The sequence below is a fragment of the Miniopterus natalensis genome, chromosome 4 (assembly GCF_054644295.1).
Source record: "Miniopterus natalensis isolate mMinNat1 chromosome 4, mMinNat1.hap1, whole genome shotgun sequence".
Classification (NCBI taxonomy): domain Eukaryota; kingdom Metazoa; phylum Chordata; class Mammalia; order Chiroptera; family Miniopteridae; genus Miniopterus; species Miniopterus natalensis.
The window spans coordinates 80,408,590-80,429,189 of NC_142084.1; the positions used below are offsets into that span (position 1 = coordinate 80,408,590).

The 20,600-nt window shown below is 41.3% G+C and overlaps 2 protein-coding genes across 4 annotated transcripts in view; both read right to left on the reverse strand.

The window, feature by feature from the left end:
* Window positions 1–297: 297 nt before the first annotated feature.
* RBM22 (RNA binding motif protein 22) lies at window positions 298–8,885 on the reverse strand. Of its 2 annotated transcripts, XM_087816927.1 has the most exons (11): window positions 8,755–8,885; window positions 8,255–8,308; window positions 7,138–7,167; window positions 6,373–6,505; window positions 5,257–5,357; window positions 4,980–5,152; window positions 3,969–4,169; window positions 2,867–3,031; window positions 2,109–2,197; window positions 1,774–1,905; window positions 298–510 (listed from the first exon to the last, which is right to left on the reverse strand). In XM_087816927.1, exons 1-11 carry the CDS (start codon window positions 8,806–8,808, stop codon window positions 380–382), a joined length of 1,263 nt encoding a protein of 420 aa, XP_087673053.1. In that variant the 5' UTR covers window positions 8,809–8,885; the 3' UTR covers window positions 298–379. The 2 variants fall into 2 exon arrangements, with proteins under 2 accessions (XP_087673053.1, XP_087673054.1); XM_087816928.1 differs by lacking the exons at window positions 7,138–7,167; window positions 8,255–8,308; window positions 8,755–8,885 and adding an exon at window positions 6,972–7,130.
* A 2,420-nt stretch (window positions 8,886–11,305) lies between these two features.
* DCTN4 (dynactin subunit 4) overlaps window positions 11,306–20,600 on the reverse strand; it is a 28,163-nt gene continuing 18,868 nt past the window's right edge. For both annotated transcript variants that reach the window (XM_016214002.2, XM_016213997.2), the window contains 4 exons: window positions 19,484–19,538; window positions 18,363–18,470; window positions 16,476–16,573; window positions 11,306–13,916 (listed from right to left, as the gene is read on the reverse strand). In XM_016214002.2, the coding sequence (XP_016069488.1) occupies window positions 13,703–13,916; window positions 16,476–16,573; window positions 18,363–18,470; window positions 19,484–19,538 (475 nt within the window). In that variant the 3' untranslated portion in view covers window positions 11,306–13,702. The remainder of the gene's footprint in view (window positions 13,917–16,475; window positions 16,574–18,362; window positions 18,471–19,483; window positions 19,539–20,600) is intronic.

Here is a 20,600-nt window from a genome sequence, read left to right on the forward strand (position 1 = left end):
AGGAAAATACCCAATGGACATAAAAATGGTCAAAAGGTTTTTACTGCAGGTTAATTTCCCACCCCTCCCAAAAAATAATACAAAATGAACATATAATTGGAAGGTAACTCCATTGGACATTCCAATTCACCCCTTTGCTTGCTCCTCATAGAAAGGGAACAAGCATTAAGTTTTATTAGTAATGTTATAGTAACCAGATGTGTAATGGCAGCTTGAGGTCCATCAATCAAAGCATGGCTATCGTTCTCTGCCCACATCTGAACACATTCAGCTACCATGGAAACTACAAAGGAAGGAAAAATATATTTATTCCAAGATCCATTTACTGGGATTTTTAAGCGCCCTGTCTTCTTTAGAGCCCCAGAATGGTGATGATGTGCTAGGGGCTGCTGTGCTTCCCAGCATGAGCCCCCATTCTCTGAGGGTCCTGGGAAGGATAGTGGATCGGTCCTGGTGCCCTCATGAAGGGAGGAGGTGGTCCCATTGCATGGAACATGTGTGGCCCAAAACCTGCAGATGGGAGACAAATCTGTTAGGCTTGCAGTGCCTCCGACAGCCTTTGAAACCTCTGAATCTTTTTAAAGTCAACACCACTTGCACAGAAACCAAATGACAAGGATCTTTAGAAAATGTCAGTTCACAGCACTTGCTTAGGAGTGTCTCCCTGTATTACTTCCTTGATTTGAGAATCCATTCCTCTTGGTCCAGGTTAAAAGAAAACTGCCCAGCCAGGCGTGGCTCAGCCATTGAGCATCCACCTAGGATCCAGGAGAGCTCGGTTCGATTCCCGGTCAGGGCACATGACTGGGTTTCCAGGCTCGATACCCAGTGGGGGGGGGGGGGGGCATGCGGGAGGCAACCGATCAACGACTCATCACTGATGTTTCCATCTATCTCTCCGTCTCCCTTCCTCTTTCTGAAATCAGTAACGATATATTTTAAAAAAAAAAAGAAAAACTCCACAGGACTCAAGTTATCTGCTCGTATGTCATCTGAGCTCCTGCTAGGTATCAAACATGCCAATCCTGCCCAGCAGGGTCCCATCAGTATTTGGGAGGTGAGGGGTAAATCAGGCTGACCCTGATATGATGGAATCAAATGATGGAAGACCCTGTCTCATCATTAACGTCAATGATTAATACTAGAATGGAGGGCGTTCGGAAGCCAGAACTTTCTTCAGAGAGTATGGGAACTCCGCCACAGAAGCACTGGCCACCTGTGGCTTACACTGTTCACACTGTCATTGACATTTTCTAGAGCAGCACTATAGAAAGTGCCAGTCCTGGTAACAACCATGAGCTAAATGTAACTAATTACACAACCAAGCACACTTCTTAGCTAATCTGATGATTTTTTGTAACAAGACTTAATACATTTACACCCTGGCACAAGCTCCTTATCTTGTTGCAGACAGGTAATGACACTGTGAAATGACGAAAGCCCACAGCCTACACTTTAAGCAATGGTGCTCTAGGGCATCACAATTATATCAGCACAGGGAACAAACTGGTGATAGGTCATGATAATCCAAGAATTCCATCCTGATTTTACATATACTCAGATCTTTAGAAAAATGGCTACTTTCCCCTCCTCGCAGGCCAAGAAAACAATAAAATATCAAAAATCCTAACAAATCAGATTTACTTGAGAATTCCATGAGGCAAACTCAAAGGATTTAGACTATTAGACATGATGGTGAGGTATAAAGACAGGGCTTTCAAAAGGATTTTTCTGGGCTAAATCAGACGTATTTACAAGGAAGGTGGAAGTTACCTGGGGGTGGGGGTGGAGCAATTCCAGGGGGGGGCGGCAGGGCGATGTTCACCACAGCTGGAGGGCCACTGGGGGGTAGGTTGAAGTAGTTGGCAGAGGCTTCTTCTTCTGCTGCAGGAGGAGGAGGAAGAGCTGGAGAAGAGAAAACAGCCACCTGTTAGAGGGGAAGCCAAGTGTGCAATGTTGTTTCCACCGCCTTTAATTCGGGGAGCTCCTGCAGGGAGACGGCTGTTTCTGGAGCCAGAGACCTGGGTCTCTTCCAGCACCGAAGGCACATCAAAGCAGCCCGAGCATCTGAAGCCAGCAAGCTCCTGCTGGCTGAAGCCTGCACTCACCTCCTGGCAGGCCTGGAACGGGCTCCAGCTTGATGCCAGACTCCGTGGTCCCGTCCTTCTCTTTTTCTTTTCCTCGAGCTGCTTGGGACCTGAGAGACACACACGTCAGCACTGCGCCCCTTCTCTCACACCTTCTCCTGCTCCCTAGTCAGATGAGGCTCCTTCACTCCTTGCCTCGTCAGCAAGCACTCCTTCCCCTTAAATGCCACCGTGCAGAGTAGATAAGAGCAAAGGCTTTGAAGCCAGAAAGACCTGGTTCAAGCCCTGCTAGAACTGTTGTAAGGACCAGGAGAGGCAACCTATGCCTGTTTAGCACCCAGGAAGCACCCCATAAGGGCCCCTGCTGCTATTAGCCATCTTCTCCCTGGTTCCAAGTTGGAAACATGTTCCCCTTAAACCTTCAGGGTGTTTTATCCCTTTCAAATGTAAATTAGCTATTCTTCCCCACTGGACAGTCAGCCCCTAGGGGACAGAATCTGAGTCTAACTCATTTGTAAACTCAACTCTCAAATCTACCTTTCAGGCCGTGGCATTATATCTGGCCTATAAGACTGGTCACAAAACACATGAACCTTCAAAGGAGGTTATTATACCAAAACCCCAAATTAATGTCCAAAGCAGGGTGCTCCCACGTCCACAGGAATGAATGCTGGATAGACAATGAAAAATTCTTTTTGGCCTATTCACCAAAAGCTCTCTAGACCCAGGTAATGAAACACTTTTCTTGAAAAGATCTTTTCAAAATAGTCTGTTCTCACCTTCCCCATTTCACGTTGAGTCTACGGCCATTGACAATCAGCTTATTAAAGGACTTCTCCGCAGCCACTTCGGCAGCCTGCCTTGTGGCAAACTGAATGAAAGCACACTGCTGTCGCTGCACCACGGTGATCGTCCGGATCTCTCCAAACTGGTAGAAATGATTTCTGAAGGGACACAGACAGAGAAAAACGAGAGTTAACAACACACACATTTCCAGGAGGCTGAGAGCAGATTATTCACTCTTCCACTGACTCACCACAAGGTACATGGCCCCATGGTGATCTGCCTAACTACCTGCAGGTAGTTCCCCCAATACCTTATCTACTATGAGGCTGCGTATTGAGAGGGAAAGAAAAGTAACAAGCAATTAAAGGTTATTCAATATCTCAGGGTTCTCACCATGGAGGAAAGGGGGCGCCACTAAGTTCCTTAAGGGATCCTAAACCCTAGATAAGAGACTGGCCAACTAAAGCCCACATGGCCCCATAAGCCAAGAATGTTTTTAAAAATTTTTTTAAGGTTGTAAAAAAGAGAAGGGAAAAAGTCTGCCACCTCCTGGGGACTGTCTAGCTCACTTAGAGTGCAGTGGAAGCAGCTACCAAGGGCAGCTTATAAAATTATATGAGTTTCTTCTCCACTTTCTCTCTATGGAAGAAGTATTTCCACTCTGCCCAGATGTCTCATCTAGATCACCAAAATACAAGCCAAGAATCATACAAATTTCCAAATGCCAATCTCTTTAAAAAGCCAACAATTTAAACCATAAGAATTTTATAACTGCAAAGCTTTCCCTCCCCTACATAATTAAGCATACTTGGACGTGTGCCCTATTCTAAAAACTCTAATTGGCTATTAGGACAAACAGAATCTCATGTAATTATTACCATATGGAAGATGGACTAAGCACTCTTGATGGACCTTACTACTCTGGCATCATAAAGAACAATTTTATAAAAATTCTAGCTGGCATATTTACTGACTACAGACTGACTAAAGAAAAATGTACTTTGTAAAGGATTATCATGCCTGCCTGTTTCTGCCCCGCAAAGTTATTCCAGGGCAGTTAAAAACAAAAAGAGCTCTTAAATTGTATCCACAAACCTTAGATCTGTCTCAGTAATGGTATCACCCAGACCACCAACATATAGTGTGGTGATAGTCTTGTCCTCTGGCGGGTCCAGACGAGGCATTGTTGAAGCCCGCTTTAAAAGCTTATCTGCCACAGGGTCATTGATTCCATAATATCGGTCTTTAATGTTCTGATCAGCAAGGGGGTCATCTGGATCTGTAGGCTTCTCATGTCTATGGTTCAAGAAAGAACAATGAATAAAGGTGAAACAATGGAAAACATTTATAGGTATCACCCAACAGTAGCAATGTAAGTCCCAAAAACATACCCTAAAATGCCTTTTGAACTAAAACCTTGGTCATCTCAAAACATAATCATCAAAATAGAACTAAATTGATTTACTGTATTACAATGACTTGCCAACCTCCTAAAAGCCATCTAAATGACCATCTAGGATGGCAGAGTTTCCATACAGAGAAATGCTTTTGGCACGATCCATCCCAAAACAAAAGGTAACCAAAACACTGTTGTCCCTCCCTAGGTCAATGGCTCTTAACATATTTGAGGTCTTGCATTCCACTGAGTCTGATTAAAGCTATACACCCAGCCCTGGAAAACGGAGTAATTTTTTTGACAGGGGTGGTGTTAATCAACCCCAAGTTAAGAGCTCCTAACCCAGATGCTTGGCAATTTTGACTGAAACATACTCACACACCCTTAGATTCCTGGCTTTAATTTGACCTCAACTATACCATGACAGTGAAGGCTTACACTTCAGGCAGAAACTCTTAGGGTCAACATCTATACTATACAGCAGAGTGACTTAGCTTCCCAAGGCTCAGCTATAAGTGAAAGCTCCATTATACATAAAAACAATTTAATCAAGCTTTTCTATGTTTAACAGTCTAAAGACATGAGATATACCATACTAGTGTATAAACTTTTAGACTTTAAAGCAGAAATAGTTTAAACTGGCACCTCCCAATTCTTAGATAACTAATCATCTGAAAGCAAATACTGAAAATGCACTTTTTAGCTCTTACCTGTATGGGCACTCCTCTCCTCTCTTACACTCTCCTTTCACCCAGAAGGAGCAAATATGGGGTCGATTCCTTTTGTAGTAGGGTGTGGTCCGGGCCAGTTTGAGCAGCATGTCACTGGTGGATGTGGCTTTCCCCAGCATGCCAACTGGCCGTGTTCCATCAGAGTTAGAAATCTACACCAGGATGGCAAATTCAGAAGATAAATGATATAAACTCTGTCAATCCACTAGGATTCTTTTATGAAATGTAGGACTGTATCAAGAAAGTGGCAGCATACCTCCCTCTCCATGTTCTGTGTGTAGTACTCCTTGTTGACATCTGATTTTGGCATGTCATCCTTAAAAGACAACCCTGCGTCACGAACCTGGATGGGCAGGCCTGGTACAAAGAAAAGAAGAAAAAACACTCAGGTATATTTTAAAATATTACTGAATATACATATCATCCTTTCCTTCTCCACTTTCTTATTTGGTACCAGAGGCTTTACTATATTTTCACTCAATATCTTGAGGACTATTAGGCAAATATTGCTACAGATCATTCTAAGAAATTGTCCTAATTCCTGAACTGTCATGATTTTGAAACAAATGTTTTAGAAAATCTTTTAGATGAACAAACTTTGGGTATAGTCAAACTTGACCTGTAAATCAATAATGTGTCTAGCTTTTATTACAACACAATTTATTTAAAATAAACATAAAAAGTGGTTAATTTTCAGGTTGGTCCTATAGATTGTCTGGATAGTCATGGTCATATAAGGGTAATTGTATTCTAGATCTGGAACACCTCCATAACGAACATATAAATAATATGTGACCAGGCCCTGAGAAGCAGGTTAGCTTTCTGAATTTAACATATACAAACTCATATTTTCCTTTTCCCTTTTATTGTATAGTAAAAACTCTTGTTGAAAAAGTATTTCCTCATAAACAAGTCACTTTCAGTTAAGAAAAAAAAAGCACTTACTCTGAAACAGTGGCAGTATATCAATCCTAACAATACAGTTGAGACAAAAACTTAAAGCACAAGTAGCCTATGAGCTTCTGATAGGGATTTTGGAAAAAAGCTTTGGATCTAAAAAATAGCTTAAGGCAAAGAAATTACCTACCCATAGGAACAAGGCCTTTACCTCCCCTTGGCTACAGGGATGTACATGAAGGAGCTTTAGGCCAGCTCTAATTAATTCCCAACTTCTCCTTAAGTTCCTACTGTTGCTTAGGAGGACTCTAGGATGGCCTAGTATGGTTCTCCTCTTACTACAAAAAGCAGACCACAGGTGACATTCCAAGCTGGGCTCAGAACCAGAGGTAGGGTAGACATGGGAGATGAAAAGACTGGTTTGCTGTCTAGGGCACCTACATACTTTTAGATCTACTGGACAGGGCAAACATACCATACTCTAGATCCAAGAGGCAGGTCTGGCAGACATTCTTCAATTTACTACAGGTCTGGCACACTTCAGTCTTCTTGAAACGCATGCGGACCCCGGGGCACCAGCGAAACACTGTGAATGGCCTAGCACAGATCTTTAACACAAAATAAGAGCCACAGAGTATGAATGGTCCTTACCTGGACAATCAGTGCAAGAGATTTAATAACAATGGGGGATTCAAAGAAAGGATCCCTGAATCTAGGGTATACAAGAGACTTTAGCAATCATCTAGTCTAACTGCCATCTGATATTTCAATCTTATTTTCAACACCCTGCCCTAGTAGTAAAAAACTCACATAGTACAGAAATAAAATACTCAAAAGTCAAAGTCCTCTCCACCCCAGAGGTAACCACCATTAATAATCTGACTCTTAATCTTTTTTGGAGGGAGTGGGGAGTGTCATATACTCCTTTGAGAATCTTATGACAACTATGATATTCCTCTTCAGCTAAAATTCTCATGTGCACAATCAATCAACACTTCATATATAATCTCAAGGGGTTCAAAATCCACAGGCACCAGGTTAAGAACCCCTGCATTAAAGGGCTCATTTTCTTACCTCACACACTAAACAGTTAACAGCCAGTGAGTATATAAATGACACATGAAAGTTGCGTAGCACTGACTTTTACTGGAAGACCTCAAAGCTCAGCAAGTTGAAGGCTAATTTGGTAGAAAAAAAGGAAAATAAAACGAAATCATTACTCTTTAACAGACATACTTACTTTGCATTCCTTCCCGTACTTTTCTTTGGTCTGAAATAGAAAAAAAAAAACACCAGAAAACAACTGAAGCAGACCAGATATCTGCTTCTTCCCCAAATACAACCCAAGAAATGTGTCTGGAGATCCCTGGCATCCCAAAGGGCAGGGAGTGGGGTATATATCCTAATCACCTACTATGAGTTATAACCTCTAAAGAATCTTATGGATCTAACACCAGGTAAGTATGCGTCTTAACAGAGCCACAACTGTTAGGTTCACTACTGTCTTCCAAGTTCTCTCCCAAGAAATAAACTTCCTAAACGTCCTGTTTCCACAGTCCCTGCATCAGGAAGGATGTAGCCATGGTCAGCCCATTTTACAAAGTTTAGTTAGAAGGTAACTACCACAGGCTGTGCTAATATCTTGCATGTATTAAATGTTCCCTTCCCATAAGCTATTCGACATCTTGAACAATCAATGTATCAACACCCACAAGAATATAGTCCTGCCCAGCCAGCATGGCTCAGCAGTACATGCCCAGGTTGCGGGCTTGATCCCTGGTGGGGGTTGTGCAGGAGGCAGCAGATCAATGACTCTCTCTCATCATTGATGTTTCTATCTCTCTCTCCCTCTCCCTTCCTCTCTCTGAAATCAATAATCTAATTATTGAATGTTGTCACTAATTCTACCCTTATGTGACAATAGGGGCCACCTTACATTAAAAGAGACAGACAAGGTGCAGTGGCCAAAAGGCATTTGATTAGGAGTCAGGAAACCTAGCATTCTGGTTCTCTTCCTAACTTGCTGAGGTCCCTGGAGCATATCTGAATTTAAATCCCAGCTCCACTCATTACTTGCTATGTAAAAAGACATTAACTCAACTTCTGGTTTATAGGTGTCTCTCCCAGGTAAATGCTCAAATCTGAGCTTTCATTATGGCTCCTATATCACAGGAGTGTCGCTGAGTTTCAAAGTGACAGAATAAGCATGACAGTCTTTGCAAACTGTCATAGACTTTGGGTTAGTAGAGGAGCATCACTACTTCTGCATGGCTAAGAGAAGCACTTCAGGACAGTTGTGCAAATACCACCACGTTTACAGAATACGAATAATTCCCGTTTCACACACCATCACTCACCATTCGGATATATGGGTTTTCTCCAAGACACGTCTGGCAAAGAATGGGGAAGTCCTGGTGAAAATGGGAAATCTGGTTGAGAGGTAGGTTCCGGGGACCCTGCCATCTCAGCCACACTCGTGGGGCACGGGGAGGTTGGCGGGGAGAAGGGCACGGGGCGAGGGCGGGGGACAGGCAGGACAGGAACCCGAGGTCTAGCACGGGCCCGGCCACGGGAGGGGGCGCTGTCTGCTTTTCCGGCAGGCGGCGGGAGAGGAGACCGGCACGAAAAGAGCGGAGGGGACAGGCATGCAAAGGGGGCTGGTCTCGGACCCTGGCTGAGCCCCCTCCCTCCACGCCCGCAGGCGGGCCGCCCTCCGCCTCCCGCTCCAGCCGAGCTAGGCCGCGGCGCCGCCTCCTCCCCGGAACCCCCTGGGCCGCGCCGCAGCCACGGCCTGGCCCGCCCGCGGGAGGCCCAGCTTCGCCGCCTCTTTCCGTCCCCCTCCGGCAGGCACACTCACCGCATCCTCCCAGTTCTGCCTGTTGTAGGTGTTGGAACCCAGAGATGTCGCCATCTTGAGAGCGCCCGGAGGCAGCGGCCGCTTCCGAGTTGGAAGAGAGGACCGCCACAATCCCGTCAGGCCCCCGGGCTGCTTCCCGGCCTGTTACGTCTTATTTGCGCGTCTAGTGCGCCCTTGGGGGGCGGGGCCTTGTACGTGCGCCCTGGGGGCGGGGCCTCGTGCGCCTTGACGTCATCGGCTCGGAATTTCTTGGCTTCACTTTTGCAGTCTTGATGTGTGTCACTGGTCTGGGTTGGTCCCTGATTGGGATGAAGAGCTACAAGTGCATCTGATTTATTTAAAAATTGAGTGAAAGAATAAAGGAACAAGTAATGAATGAGGGGATGGGATTAAGGCAGCGTTAGCTCCCACTGAGTGCCTATTATGCCAAAGCTGGGCGAATGTCTTGCCGTGCGAGTGGCTTAATTGCTGCAGGGTTGCCAGAATTAGAAGCAAAAACACAGGATGTCTAGTTAAGTTTGAATTTCAGATAAACAACGAACCATATTTTAGTATAAACATGTTTCAGACATTTATACTAAAAAATGACTCATCTGAAAGCCGAATTTAGCTGGATGTCATGTATTTTTATCTGGTAACCACTACCCTCTACTCTAGTATGATTGTCCCTGTTTTATAGAAAAGGAAACAGGTTCAGACCGATTAACTTGCTCTTGGTCATATAGTTAATAAATGGTGAAACCACAAATCCAAAGACAATAGTACTGTTTTTCCAACTTCTAAAATGAAAAACGTCTTAAGGATCAACATAAGCATTGTTATATCGTTTTGGGAACAACTTGTAACTACTCTGCCAATATTTTACTAATTTCAAGCATTCTGGTACCACTTTAATAATTTTTGACATATCCAATCATCATTTGTCACCTAAAACATTTGTCACCTAATTTTTTTTTAATGAGGTTTAAAGTATAATTTCTGTACAGAAGTTTACCTTGTCGTTTTACAGTTAGAAAATTTTACACACATTCACAAATATATAGTTCCACCCCCAAAATTCCCTTATGCACCAATCAATCCACTTCCCACATACACTGTCAGTGGTGACCACTGGTCTATGTTCTGTCCCTATGGTTTTGCCTTTTCCAGAATGTCATAAGTGGAATCCTATATAGCCTTTTGGGTCTAACTTCTTTTTCTTAGAATATTGTATTTGAGATCCACTCATATTGTTATGTTATTGGTAATGTGTTCCTTTTTATTGCTGAGAATGCCACTGTGTGGCTACACTGGGGTAAAACAATTCATTTGCCAGGTGATGGACATTAGAGTTGTTCCAGATTTCCATGAATATAAATAAAGCCATTATAAACATTCATACACAGGTTGCTGCATGGCCATAGGTATTCATAGGTAAACACCTAGGGGTGAGATTTCATCATATAGTATATATATCTTTTCCTCTATGAGAAAGTGCTTGGGTTTATCTGAGCTTCTTGGATCTGTGGTTTGTCTTTCCTTGTATTTTGAAAATTCTTAGATGTCATCTGTTCAAATATTCTTCTGCCCATTTTCTTCTCCATCTGGAACTCCAATTACACATTAGACCATTTGATATTGTCCCATAGATCTAGAATATTTTGTTGGTTCACTCTTTGGGGGGGGGGTCAGTTTGGATAATATCTATTGACCCATCTCTAAGTTTCCTGATTCTTCTTCAGCTATGACAAATCTACTAATGAGCCCATAGAAGATATTCATCTCTGATCCTGTATTTTTTTATTTCAATTTGTCTCTTATAGTTTCTACTTCTTTGCTGATATCTATTCACACATATTACCCATATTTTTGACTAGATTCAACATGTTAATCAGAGTTTAAGTCCCTGTTTGTTAGTCCCTACATCTGGATCATATCTGTATGTGGTTTTGTTGACTGTTGACAAAAAATGGCTTGGTTTTTCTTTGTGTATCTCATTTTTTATTGCCAGTCAGTGCTTATATATAACAGTAGAGACTGGGTAACAAGTAGTAATGCTTGAAAATGGACAAGCCTCTTCTATTTGTGTGGAGTTTGGTCAATCTAGTCAGGAACTGAGCTGGGTTTGGGTTTTGTTACGATGGTTGCCTTCAGTGTACCACAGCTTTCACATCCTCCAGCATTATTTTGTGCTTTTGGTTAGAAATGAAGACCATTTCCAGTAGGAGGGAAGAAGAGTTGAGTACAGATGAAGGTGGATGAGTGGCTACTTGTTGGGGTTGGGCCATTTTGTATATTTGAAAGGATATTTTTGGGAGCAATGACCCAGGATAGAAGCTGGTAGAGACCAGCAACGTAACATTTATATAATGGTTCTGAATATGTTTATAAGGAGCTCAAGTAACATCCATCCATATGTTACAGTGAACCAACCTGATATGAGGTTTTAGCTTAGTTCACTTAAAGAAATGGAAGGGAGCATTCCCCACTGATTCTCATACTAACTCTTAACTCCACCTGTCTTCTGACTAGCCGTGCTGTTCCAGTCTTCATGAAACCAAACAAAACACACTCAAGCTTTGTCCACTTTATTTCACTACATTAAGTTAAGCAATAAGGCAAAACAGGAACCTGCCATTCATTAAGATCAAGGAGTGCCCCTCATTCCCCAAAGGGACCAAAAAGGATGTTTCTTCACAAATACGCATGACATTTAGCTCAATATGCCTACAAGCACTTTGAACAAAATAAAACTTTGGTGGGCTAATCAAATCACAAATCCAAATTAACTTTGCCTTAAGTTTCCAAAATTGTAGTTTCTAGTGCTAATGACATCTAATTCGCCTGCAGTGGTGCACACCGACTATGCAGTAAAAATCCTGCATCTAATCTAATATACAAAAGTGACAAATAAAATACCGAATTCACCAGCTACAGATGTTGAACCATTTCTACTAACACACAGAATACCAGCTTGCACTGCAAACTATTTTGAGGAAACATTAAACCAATGACTCTGTTATTCTGCAAGTTAATTTGGCTTCTGAAGAAAAAAAAAATTCTATGATCAAAAGTGTTTTTGTGTTTCTGTGTTGTGTTTCTGTGTCACAGGGGGTGACGAGACCCATTACTTTAACCTTATTACTTTGGAAACAAATACCAGCTACATGCCATAAATGCACAACATACAACTGTGTGTAGTCTATGGAAGTGTGTAAACTAAGAAAGCTATCATCTACTTTGATGCCCTTTACTCCACCAGCAAATGGAGCGGCTTCACAGTAGGCTCTAGCAGGTAGTGAAATAAAAATTAATTTGACGCTCTGTGGGGTCACACATGAAACTATTTCTATAGTTTGCAAATTTGTAATTACACAATCCCTGCCCCAACTTTTAGGAGCCTAAATCTTACTTATTATTGTTATAACATTAGAGATGAGTTTTTTCTTATACTGCACCATATATATTACTCTGTGGAATATTGTTTCATAAAACTGGCTTGACCTCAGGAGTACCACTTAGTGTCTTTCAAAGGCTTCCTAAATATTTTTATCTTCCAGAGGGAGCTGCCAAGATACTAAGTCCTGTCTATATTCTAGATTACTATAGATCTTATTTTTTTTCTTTTAAACTAAAGGCTTTCACTTGAAAACAAAACCATGGTAAACAGGAAAAATTTCTCTTTTCACCAAAAGTCTGTTGGCCGCTTGCTAACAATGCATGCACAGAAAATGTGGTGCAGATGGTGGTCTACTTTGTTGTCTCATTTTAGAAAACATCACAGAAATTCAGGTTAACAACCCCACTCCAGGATATGGAATGAAAACAGAATGTGTGCTGTTAGGCAAGTGTTCTGGGCTACTTGCTGAGCTATTTTATGGTTTACAATCAAAACAGTCTCATTTGACATACCATTTGAAAAAAGTCATACTCAGGAAAGGTTCTTTTTCTTAATATCCAGTTTTGGATTCAAGAGATTATAATTGTTAATCCCACCTCAAATCAATGGAAGAACAATAGTTCAGATCATGCTAACAATCTAACCTTTAAAATGTTCTCTGCATTCCAGAAGTAAACTTGTCTACCAAGTTTTCTTTGGGTTCTTTCCAGGTCGCAAATACTCAGAACAATCTACTGAGTTAAAGAGGCAGAGCAGAGAAGGGGTAGAGAGTAAGACATACAAAGATTGCCTCCATGTGGAAGCATTCATCCCTGGATATTGTGGCAAAATTTGAAGTGAATGGAATTTGCCACCCCCTTGACATGACATGTAAATGCCTGCTTCCCAAATTCTTCTAAAAAAAAAAAAAATTCCATATTCTGCTGGGAAAACATTTTTAAGAGCAACCAATAAGTATCCTGTATTCACTCAGAAGAGAGCATATCAAAGTGCCTTAAGAGTTTTCAATCATCGCAAAATTAAAGACAATGTGAAAATTCTATTTTCCTGTCAAATGGAAATCTACGGCACGATGGCAAGTCAAGGGATACGTTTAGATTGCTGATTATATCTAACGGACGCAGAAAGCAGTTGACACTGAGACCAAGGCCAGATCGTGGCTAATAGGTCTATCTTTCAGTTGTCATTTTAAGCTTCATCTGTGAGATTATGATCCTGTGTGAGATCAGATCAGAAGATATATGTCAGTGTTTCTAAGCGGCAAATCTAATGCCACTCCAAGGAACAGCCATCCACTTTCTTGGGATGAAACTATGCTGTTGTTATTCAACGTGCAGGGTTCAGTGAGGGAGACACAGACGTACTGGTGTTAACAGAAGTGAAAGCAAGAGGAACAACAGTTGCCCTGTGTTCCTAATGCCTTGCCTATGCCCCACCCTCCTGGGAACAGGATTCAGTAGTGCATGGGTACATCATTATAAACAAGGCCTAATGAAGCAGCGGCTTCCACATTTTAACACAGGTTTGTGGTGACACTGTCCTTTGGGATCTGCCCACCAGTGAAACCTTTTAAGGAAGAAGTGGGCCCAAGCTGAGTTCCACATGCTGAGTGAGCCAGATGACTTCTGTGCCCTGGTCACTTTCTTCGATGGGGCGGATGGGTGCTGCCAGGTTTTTAAAATCATGCTTCATCTTAAAGCACACGGTCACTTGGCCCTCCTCACGTTGTGGGGTCACTTTGATGAAAATACCCACTTTGTTGGCCTTTCTGAAGGCTATAATGCTATGGAAGGAAATAAGCACAGTATTAGGTCACAAGTCAGCCAAGCCACTAAGACGTACAGTCATTTTATGGTCCAACAGGAAATCTGATGACAAGATATAACCACCACCCGTTTATCAGCAATGAAGAGTTTCTTCAGCAAAATGATCTCCTTTTTTAAATGTTACAAAAGATATAGTCAAACAAATTCAAATGGGAAAAAGTAAAAGTATTTCCTCTTATTTTCTCCTTCAGCACAAAAGAAAAACTGCAAACACTTTGGTTCTTAACCTACCAGATATTTTCGTGTTTACACTTTTCTGTTTTTTTAACCAACACAAAAGGTACACACTATCTGCAACTTGCTTTTCTCAACTTGCTCTGTTTACCACATTCTGTTTATCACGCCTTTCCATATTGGTGCATACAGATCTTCTCCATTCTCCTTAGTGGCTGCCTAGTATTCCATTCTGCATTTACCATGGCTGGATACACTGAGGTGGCTGCCAACGTTCCTGCCATAAACAAGGGTGCTGGGAAAATCCCTTTACATTCACCTTGGTGCACATGTGGTAATATTTCTATAGGACAAAAACAGATCATAGCTCAGAGCTAAAGGAATTTCTGGAATACCATAAATCAGTGTTTTTGTAAATAATCTCTATAAATTAGGAACTTTTAGAATAGAAAAAATATCTCTTTAGTTGAGGTTTCCATTTCAGTTCTCTCTGACATGCACTGAAGTGTTTGCCTTAATAACATAGCTTCAAAAAGTAATGAAATAAACAGAACTTGATATACTCTCCAAATGACAGTTACTCTCAGAAAAGTTGCTGGAATCAAACATTTACATACTTAAGCAGTACTGCATAACATTAATTTCCAGGTATCTAAAAGTCCTATAAAGTATAGTAATGTGAAATATAATTAATTCAGTTTTGTCAATCTGTCATACAATTAATCCGACTGGAATTTCGTATCTCAGATGATCTTTCAAGAAGTTGGCCTTGAATTTCTGTACATCATGAATGTAATTTAAGGACTCACATGAAGCTTAAGATTACAGAGCACGCATTGTGTATTGTAGTTAACTAAACCTTTGATTTGTTATCAGATTCATTTTTTAAAATGCAGTTAAAAATAGTAAAAAGGAAAAAGTCTGTTTTCCTATCCTTAATTTCCCAGGCAACCACTGCCATCTGGAAAGTTTAAAAAGAAATTCAGACTTCTGGCGCCTCCCCTAAACCTGCTACAGGGAATCTCTGAGGTGGAGCCCAGGACTCTACAGAACAAAATGAAATAAACCACCCACCTGGTGCTTTCTCAAGAGAACCTTTTTGGTAACCACTGTGTTAGTCTCACCTGTGCTCCCACTTTACTCTCCCAACCCATCCTGTGTTCTCGATTTTTTCCAAACCTTGCTGAGGGAACTTCTGATCATTCTGCTACAAAGCCTTAAATGTTCCCTGTGCCAGTACGTTAAGCTATATACATGCTTCTCAGCTCTAAGCTCACTTTCTACATCTTGCTTTGTGACCCAGGGCTCTGCTAACCACATTCTGCTCTGTAGGCTGGCTCCCCGTCAGGTTCTCTTTAGGGGGCTCTAAAGGGAGACTAGAGCCTGCAAGAGAGAGGGGCTTGCTCCGCCCTAGGAGCTTCCTGTTTGTGTGTGGTTCCCATGGGCACCACTCCAGCAATGCTCCTTCACCCAGAAAGTGGCAGGAGCCAACGGCAGTTTTCCAACTCTTGCATAGCTGGCTGCACCATGCATGCCTCTTCTGCCACCCTGAGATGTCAGCACCTGACAAGCAGTGTCCCTTCTCTCACCTTCCCCAAAGGTTTGAATTTCTGCTCCATGGGGCTCCTCCGTCAAGCTCCTAAATTTTAACAATTCTCACCATTTTCCTGTGTTCCCTCAGCCCTTAGGTGGTAGCTGCTTCATAAAATTGCCAGCTCTGGGATACTTCAAGTTCTTTATAGCCTTTGAAGTTCCTCAGTTAACAATTCTTTATATCAAATCCTCTCTGTTCAAATAACTGACATGATTTCTGTCTTTATACTGAACAATGACTGATGCATTCCTCATTCAGGAAAGGGTTTGGTTTTTTACTTTTCAGTTACTAGGTATGAGAGAATAAAATCTATTAATTACTCTAAGAAAGTGAGGGTGGGGTGGACAAATCCAATGATAAATCTATAGGGATACTATATTCTGTTCACAAGCTGTATTCTGTCCACAACTATTATAAATCAAGCATTTGATATTGTTTTATTAACATGAAAAAATGTATTTATGTGAAAAAACAAAGATTAAAACAATGTGCTTACCAAATGATACCAATGATGAAAGAAATATACAACAGGACAAACACCGGAATGTTAACAATGCTTATCTCTGGTGGTTAGGTTGTATTCTGTTTTCTTCTTTATGGTTTTATATATATTTCCCAAATGTCCATAGTAATTATTTTTATAAGAAGAGCAACTTATTTTTAAAAATCCAGATAAAAAAATTAGGATTGATAAGTGGGCCTCCTGCATCAGCCAATGTGGTGTGGGGGTCACAAAAATCTCACTCACTCAGGATCATCCTGAAAGTCCTGGGGTTCTGCCAACTCGTCATACTCAGCTGCTGCATCCTTGCCAGCTAACACAAGCTCTTTAGGAGGCACCACCACCTGCAGAGCAACAGAGAGGCCTTTTTCAGAAGGAATCAGAGAGTTGTAGGACACTCATTCAACGGACTACAGCAAAGTATTACACTGATGTAGACATTCATAAATAATTAGCAAGACTCAAGAAACATACAGCATTATATCACTAATATAAACTTTAAAAACACTGTTTAAAAACACAGACATTTCCAGTAAAAATATAAGGACAAAGAAATTTAAGACAATGATAAAGTCAAGCAAGTGCTTACTTCATTGCAGCTGCACTGGGAAATTCAAGTGGGAAGGACGCAGGGGCTTTAATTGTGACTAATGTTTTATTTCTTAAGGGGATGAAGATACACAGGCATTCACTATATTAGTCTTCAAGCTTTGTGGTATATATGGAACAGTTGATCTTTTTTTTAAAAAAAGAAAAACATAAAGGAGAAACATTGGTTGCAGCATAATATTTCCTGAAATGGGGACGTTGGGGATGTTTATGGTCATGGAAAACAGTTAAGTGTTCTTCAGACTTATCCTCATGTTTAACTAGGTTTCGACTTCACTGTGTCAGAGGCTGACAGATAACAATGTCAACTACATTTCTAATCATGGAACAAATGAGGCTGGGGAGGTGTAAAGAGAAAAAAAATAGCAAGTCCACAAGCTGGGCATATGCATCGGGCACTTACTTGTTGCTATCCTTACTGGAACAGCTTAGTGTTATTTCTTACAAAAAGGAGCAAGGACAGATATGTGTCATTTCTCTTTGGAAGTAATGCTAATAAGTAAAATAATAAGCCGTTCACGACTAAAAGGAAGGAAGTCTTTATACATGAAACAGGGAAATAAAAAAAGGGATAAGATAAAGAGATTCTCTACTAATTACTATTTGAAAGACATAGGCATCCTTTTGACCAGTTTCCGTTCATGAACACCATGCTGAGTGATGAGTCAGAAACAGATGGTCTAGGGAAAAGTTCTTGACCCAAAGTTTCTACAAGTATTAACTGAATGACCCAATAGCAAAAGGAAGACGGGCCACATTTCATTCATTCAACTAACACAGAGACAAAATCACCTACTTTAATATTTGCTTAGTGCTATGTATACTCTGTGTAAGCAGAGGGCATCTAGGGGAGGTGTACCAGCTTTTAAAGGCCATGTGATTTCCTATGAGTCTTGAAGAATGAGTACGCGTTAAGACTGAAAGAGAGGTGTGGGCATGAGTGCCAGGGGAGCGGGGGCAGGAGGTAAGTATTCTAGATAAAACAAATAGCATATGCAATTCTCCACTATGGAAGTTCACAACCCACTGGGTCTGCTTGGACCTCAGCCATTAATATGTATGATTTGGAGGATGCCAGATTTGGGGATCCGGGGGAAGATCATCTGGAAAAACAGACAGAAGTGAGGACATTAAGGAGCTCTTCTGCTATGTCAAGGCATCTGAATTTCATCCCAAAGTCAGAGAAACAGCAAATAATCAGCATGTCATGATCAAAGTTAGATTTTAGAAAGATCATCCTGGTGGCAAGACAGATGATGGACTAGAATGGATGTGGGGTTGGACTAAAAACAGTGAGGTCAGTTAGGAAGTTACTGTCACAGTTCAGGTAAGAAACAATGAGTCCTTCAAATAGGGCAGTGGCGGTGTGTTTGCAGATAAACACAGTAAAGTAAAACCTTAGGAGGTAGAATCAAAACTGCATGGATGTGGAAATAGAGACGGTATAGAGTCCTTTAAGCCAGGTCAAATGAGGTCACTCCAGGAAAAGTCGGGGTCAGTCAGGATAAGACAAAATGCTCCTACCTTAGCAGTACTGTTGATATTATCAGGGTCCCCCTCATCACACTCCAGCAGTGTCACATGGGTGAGGTTCTCCACTGGATTTGTAAGAGTCAGGAGGACCTGGCTCTCCTGTGAAATAGGAAAAGCATCTCTCAGACATGATCCACTATTGTCACCTAGGTCCACTTTCCTAGCTGCTGTACCAAATATTTCACAAAATCATCACCCACCTTCCCCAATTACTCCTGAGCAATAACATCCACCCATACCTCTCCATAACTACATTCTCCAATTGCTCACTCATTCCTACTCTATTATTTATGTGTTAGGCCATATTCTCTCTAGAGTTGCTATTTTCACTGAGGAAATGGGACAGATCCAATGGAAAGGGCCAGTTACTACAGATCCAGAAATTCTAAGGAATGTATATAATCTAAGTAATTATTTAAAGTTTACAACTCTTGCTCCGCCCAGTCCTTCACTTAAGGACTAAAAAGAAGCCCTCAAAATAAAAAATGGGAGCCACAGGCTAGTCAGATGTAATAACATAGATAAAATGGCACATCAGACTGTAAAAGACTTCTAAGAATTCTTAAACCATAATTTGCCCTTGATTTATACTCTCTCGAGATTAGCAAAAAAAATCTTCAAAATGAATTGGGACTTCATAAATGTCTTTATGGGCACCATGAGAGGAAAGAACTAAAGAGGTGCTGCAGAAGATTCTTCAGTTCATTAAAGGGTGGTGGTGGGGGGGCACATAAGGACCTCAAAGCAGAGAGCAGCTGTGGTAAAGAAGAAATCTACATGATTCCTGTTATCTGCTACATATGCACACACGAGATGATGGAGAAGAGCTAAAGATGCCTGTGGAGTTCAACATCTTTCTTTTCGCCACTCACGATTCCACCTCTCTGTATGTGCACACTGCTCCTTCTGCATGCATTCAGAGATGCTACTGTCAAGAATCCCAGCTTAAAGAAATTTAAAAATCTCAATCCCTTTATTATCCCAAACTTTCTTCTTTTTTTATCCCTTGCTCATTGCATGCATGCCAAATATACACTGCCACACACACACACACATACACCTCTTCAATCAATGAATTCTTTCTTTTCCTGTTAATAAAGCAAAGTACTAACCTTCATGTAGCGAAGGTTGGGAATTGACATGATTCTCACTTCCGGTATATAATTGCTGTGCATAAGTAAAAAAATGTATTACTAGTCACTAGAGCCTCATAAAAGTTTTATTTTCTTTTAGTTAGTACAGCAAAGATTTCTTCATGTTAATTAGAACACGTCAAATAAAAAGAATTTGAGAATTGTATCATCACCACAGTAAAAACTTAAGACATTAAACCAAACTGATAATGAGTTCTTTCTGAAATCTTACGTATAGTATACTTCTGGTTTAGAGCCTACAGGTGTGTGGGCATCATGGAAGATATCTGCCTTTTATACTTACTAGCTATTTTTTTGAGATTTTAATTCATTTCTATAAATCTAAAAGCTAATTAAAAGACCCAAGAGAAATTTAATAACACATTGAAGGAGTGTAAAAACACTAACTACCACATACTTTTATATAGTACTTGCTATGTGCCAGGCAATGTTTTAAGCACTTTTCAAATATGAACTCATGTTCATACAACTGCATGATGTAAGCATTATTTTACCCCCATTATAAAGATGAAGAAACCAGGCTGGGGAAGAGAAGTGCCTTGCTGGTAAGTGGCCAGGATTCAAACCCAAGCAGTCTGGCTCCAGGTCCTTGCTCTTACCCACTATGTTATGCTGCCTTTCTAAATAAGACCACAGAACTGTATTCGTAAGTGTTTGTTCTGGACTGAAAACTGTCCAGGTTCAAATTCCAGTTCAGTATTTAGATACCAAGATATTTCTCTGAAAAGACCAGGGCAAGATATTTACCTCTTTGTGCTTTGGTTTTCTCAGTTTTAAAATGAGGACAAGGTCGCCCTGGCCTGTGTGGCTCAGTAGTTAGAGCATCGGCCCACTCATCAAAGGGTCACAAGTTTGATTCCAGATCAAGGGCACGTACCTGGGTTGTGGGTTTGCTTCCCCCCCCTGTTCGGGGTGCACTCGGGCAGCAATCAGTCAATGTGTCTCTCCCAAATCGATGTTTCTCTCTCCCCCTCTCCCTCCCTTCCCTTCCCCTCTCTCTGAAAAGCAATGGAAAAAATATCCTCAAGGGAGGATTAACAAAAAATAAAAAATAAAAAGAAGACAATAATAGTAA

What these genes read in the sequence shown, in the direction of transcription:
- RBM22 (XM_087816927.1), bottom strand. Translation starts at nt 8,808, where the DNA reads ATGGCGACATCTCTGGGTTCCAACACCTACAACAGGCAGAACTGGGAG. An exon ending in AGTACGGGAAGGAATGCAAA is followed by an intron (nt 6,506 to 7,137) that starts GTAAGTATGTCT and finishes TTTGTGTTAAAG; the next exon opens with ATCTGTGCTAGGCCATTCAC. An exon ending in ATTACTGAGACAGATCTAAG is followed by an intron (nt 3,032 to 3,968) that starts GTTTGTGGATAC and finishes GTGTCCCTTCAG; the next exon opens with AAATCATTTCTACCAGTTTG.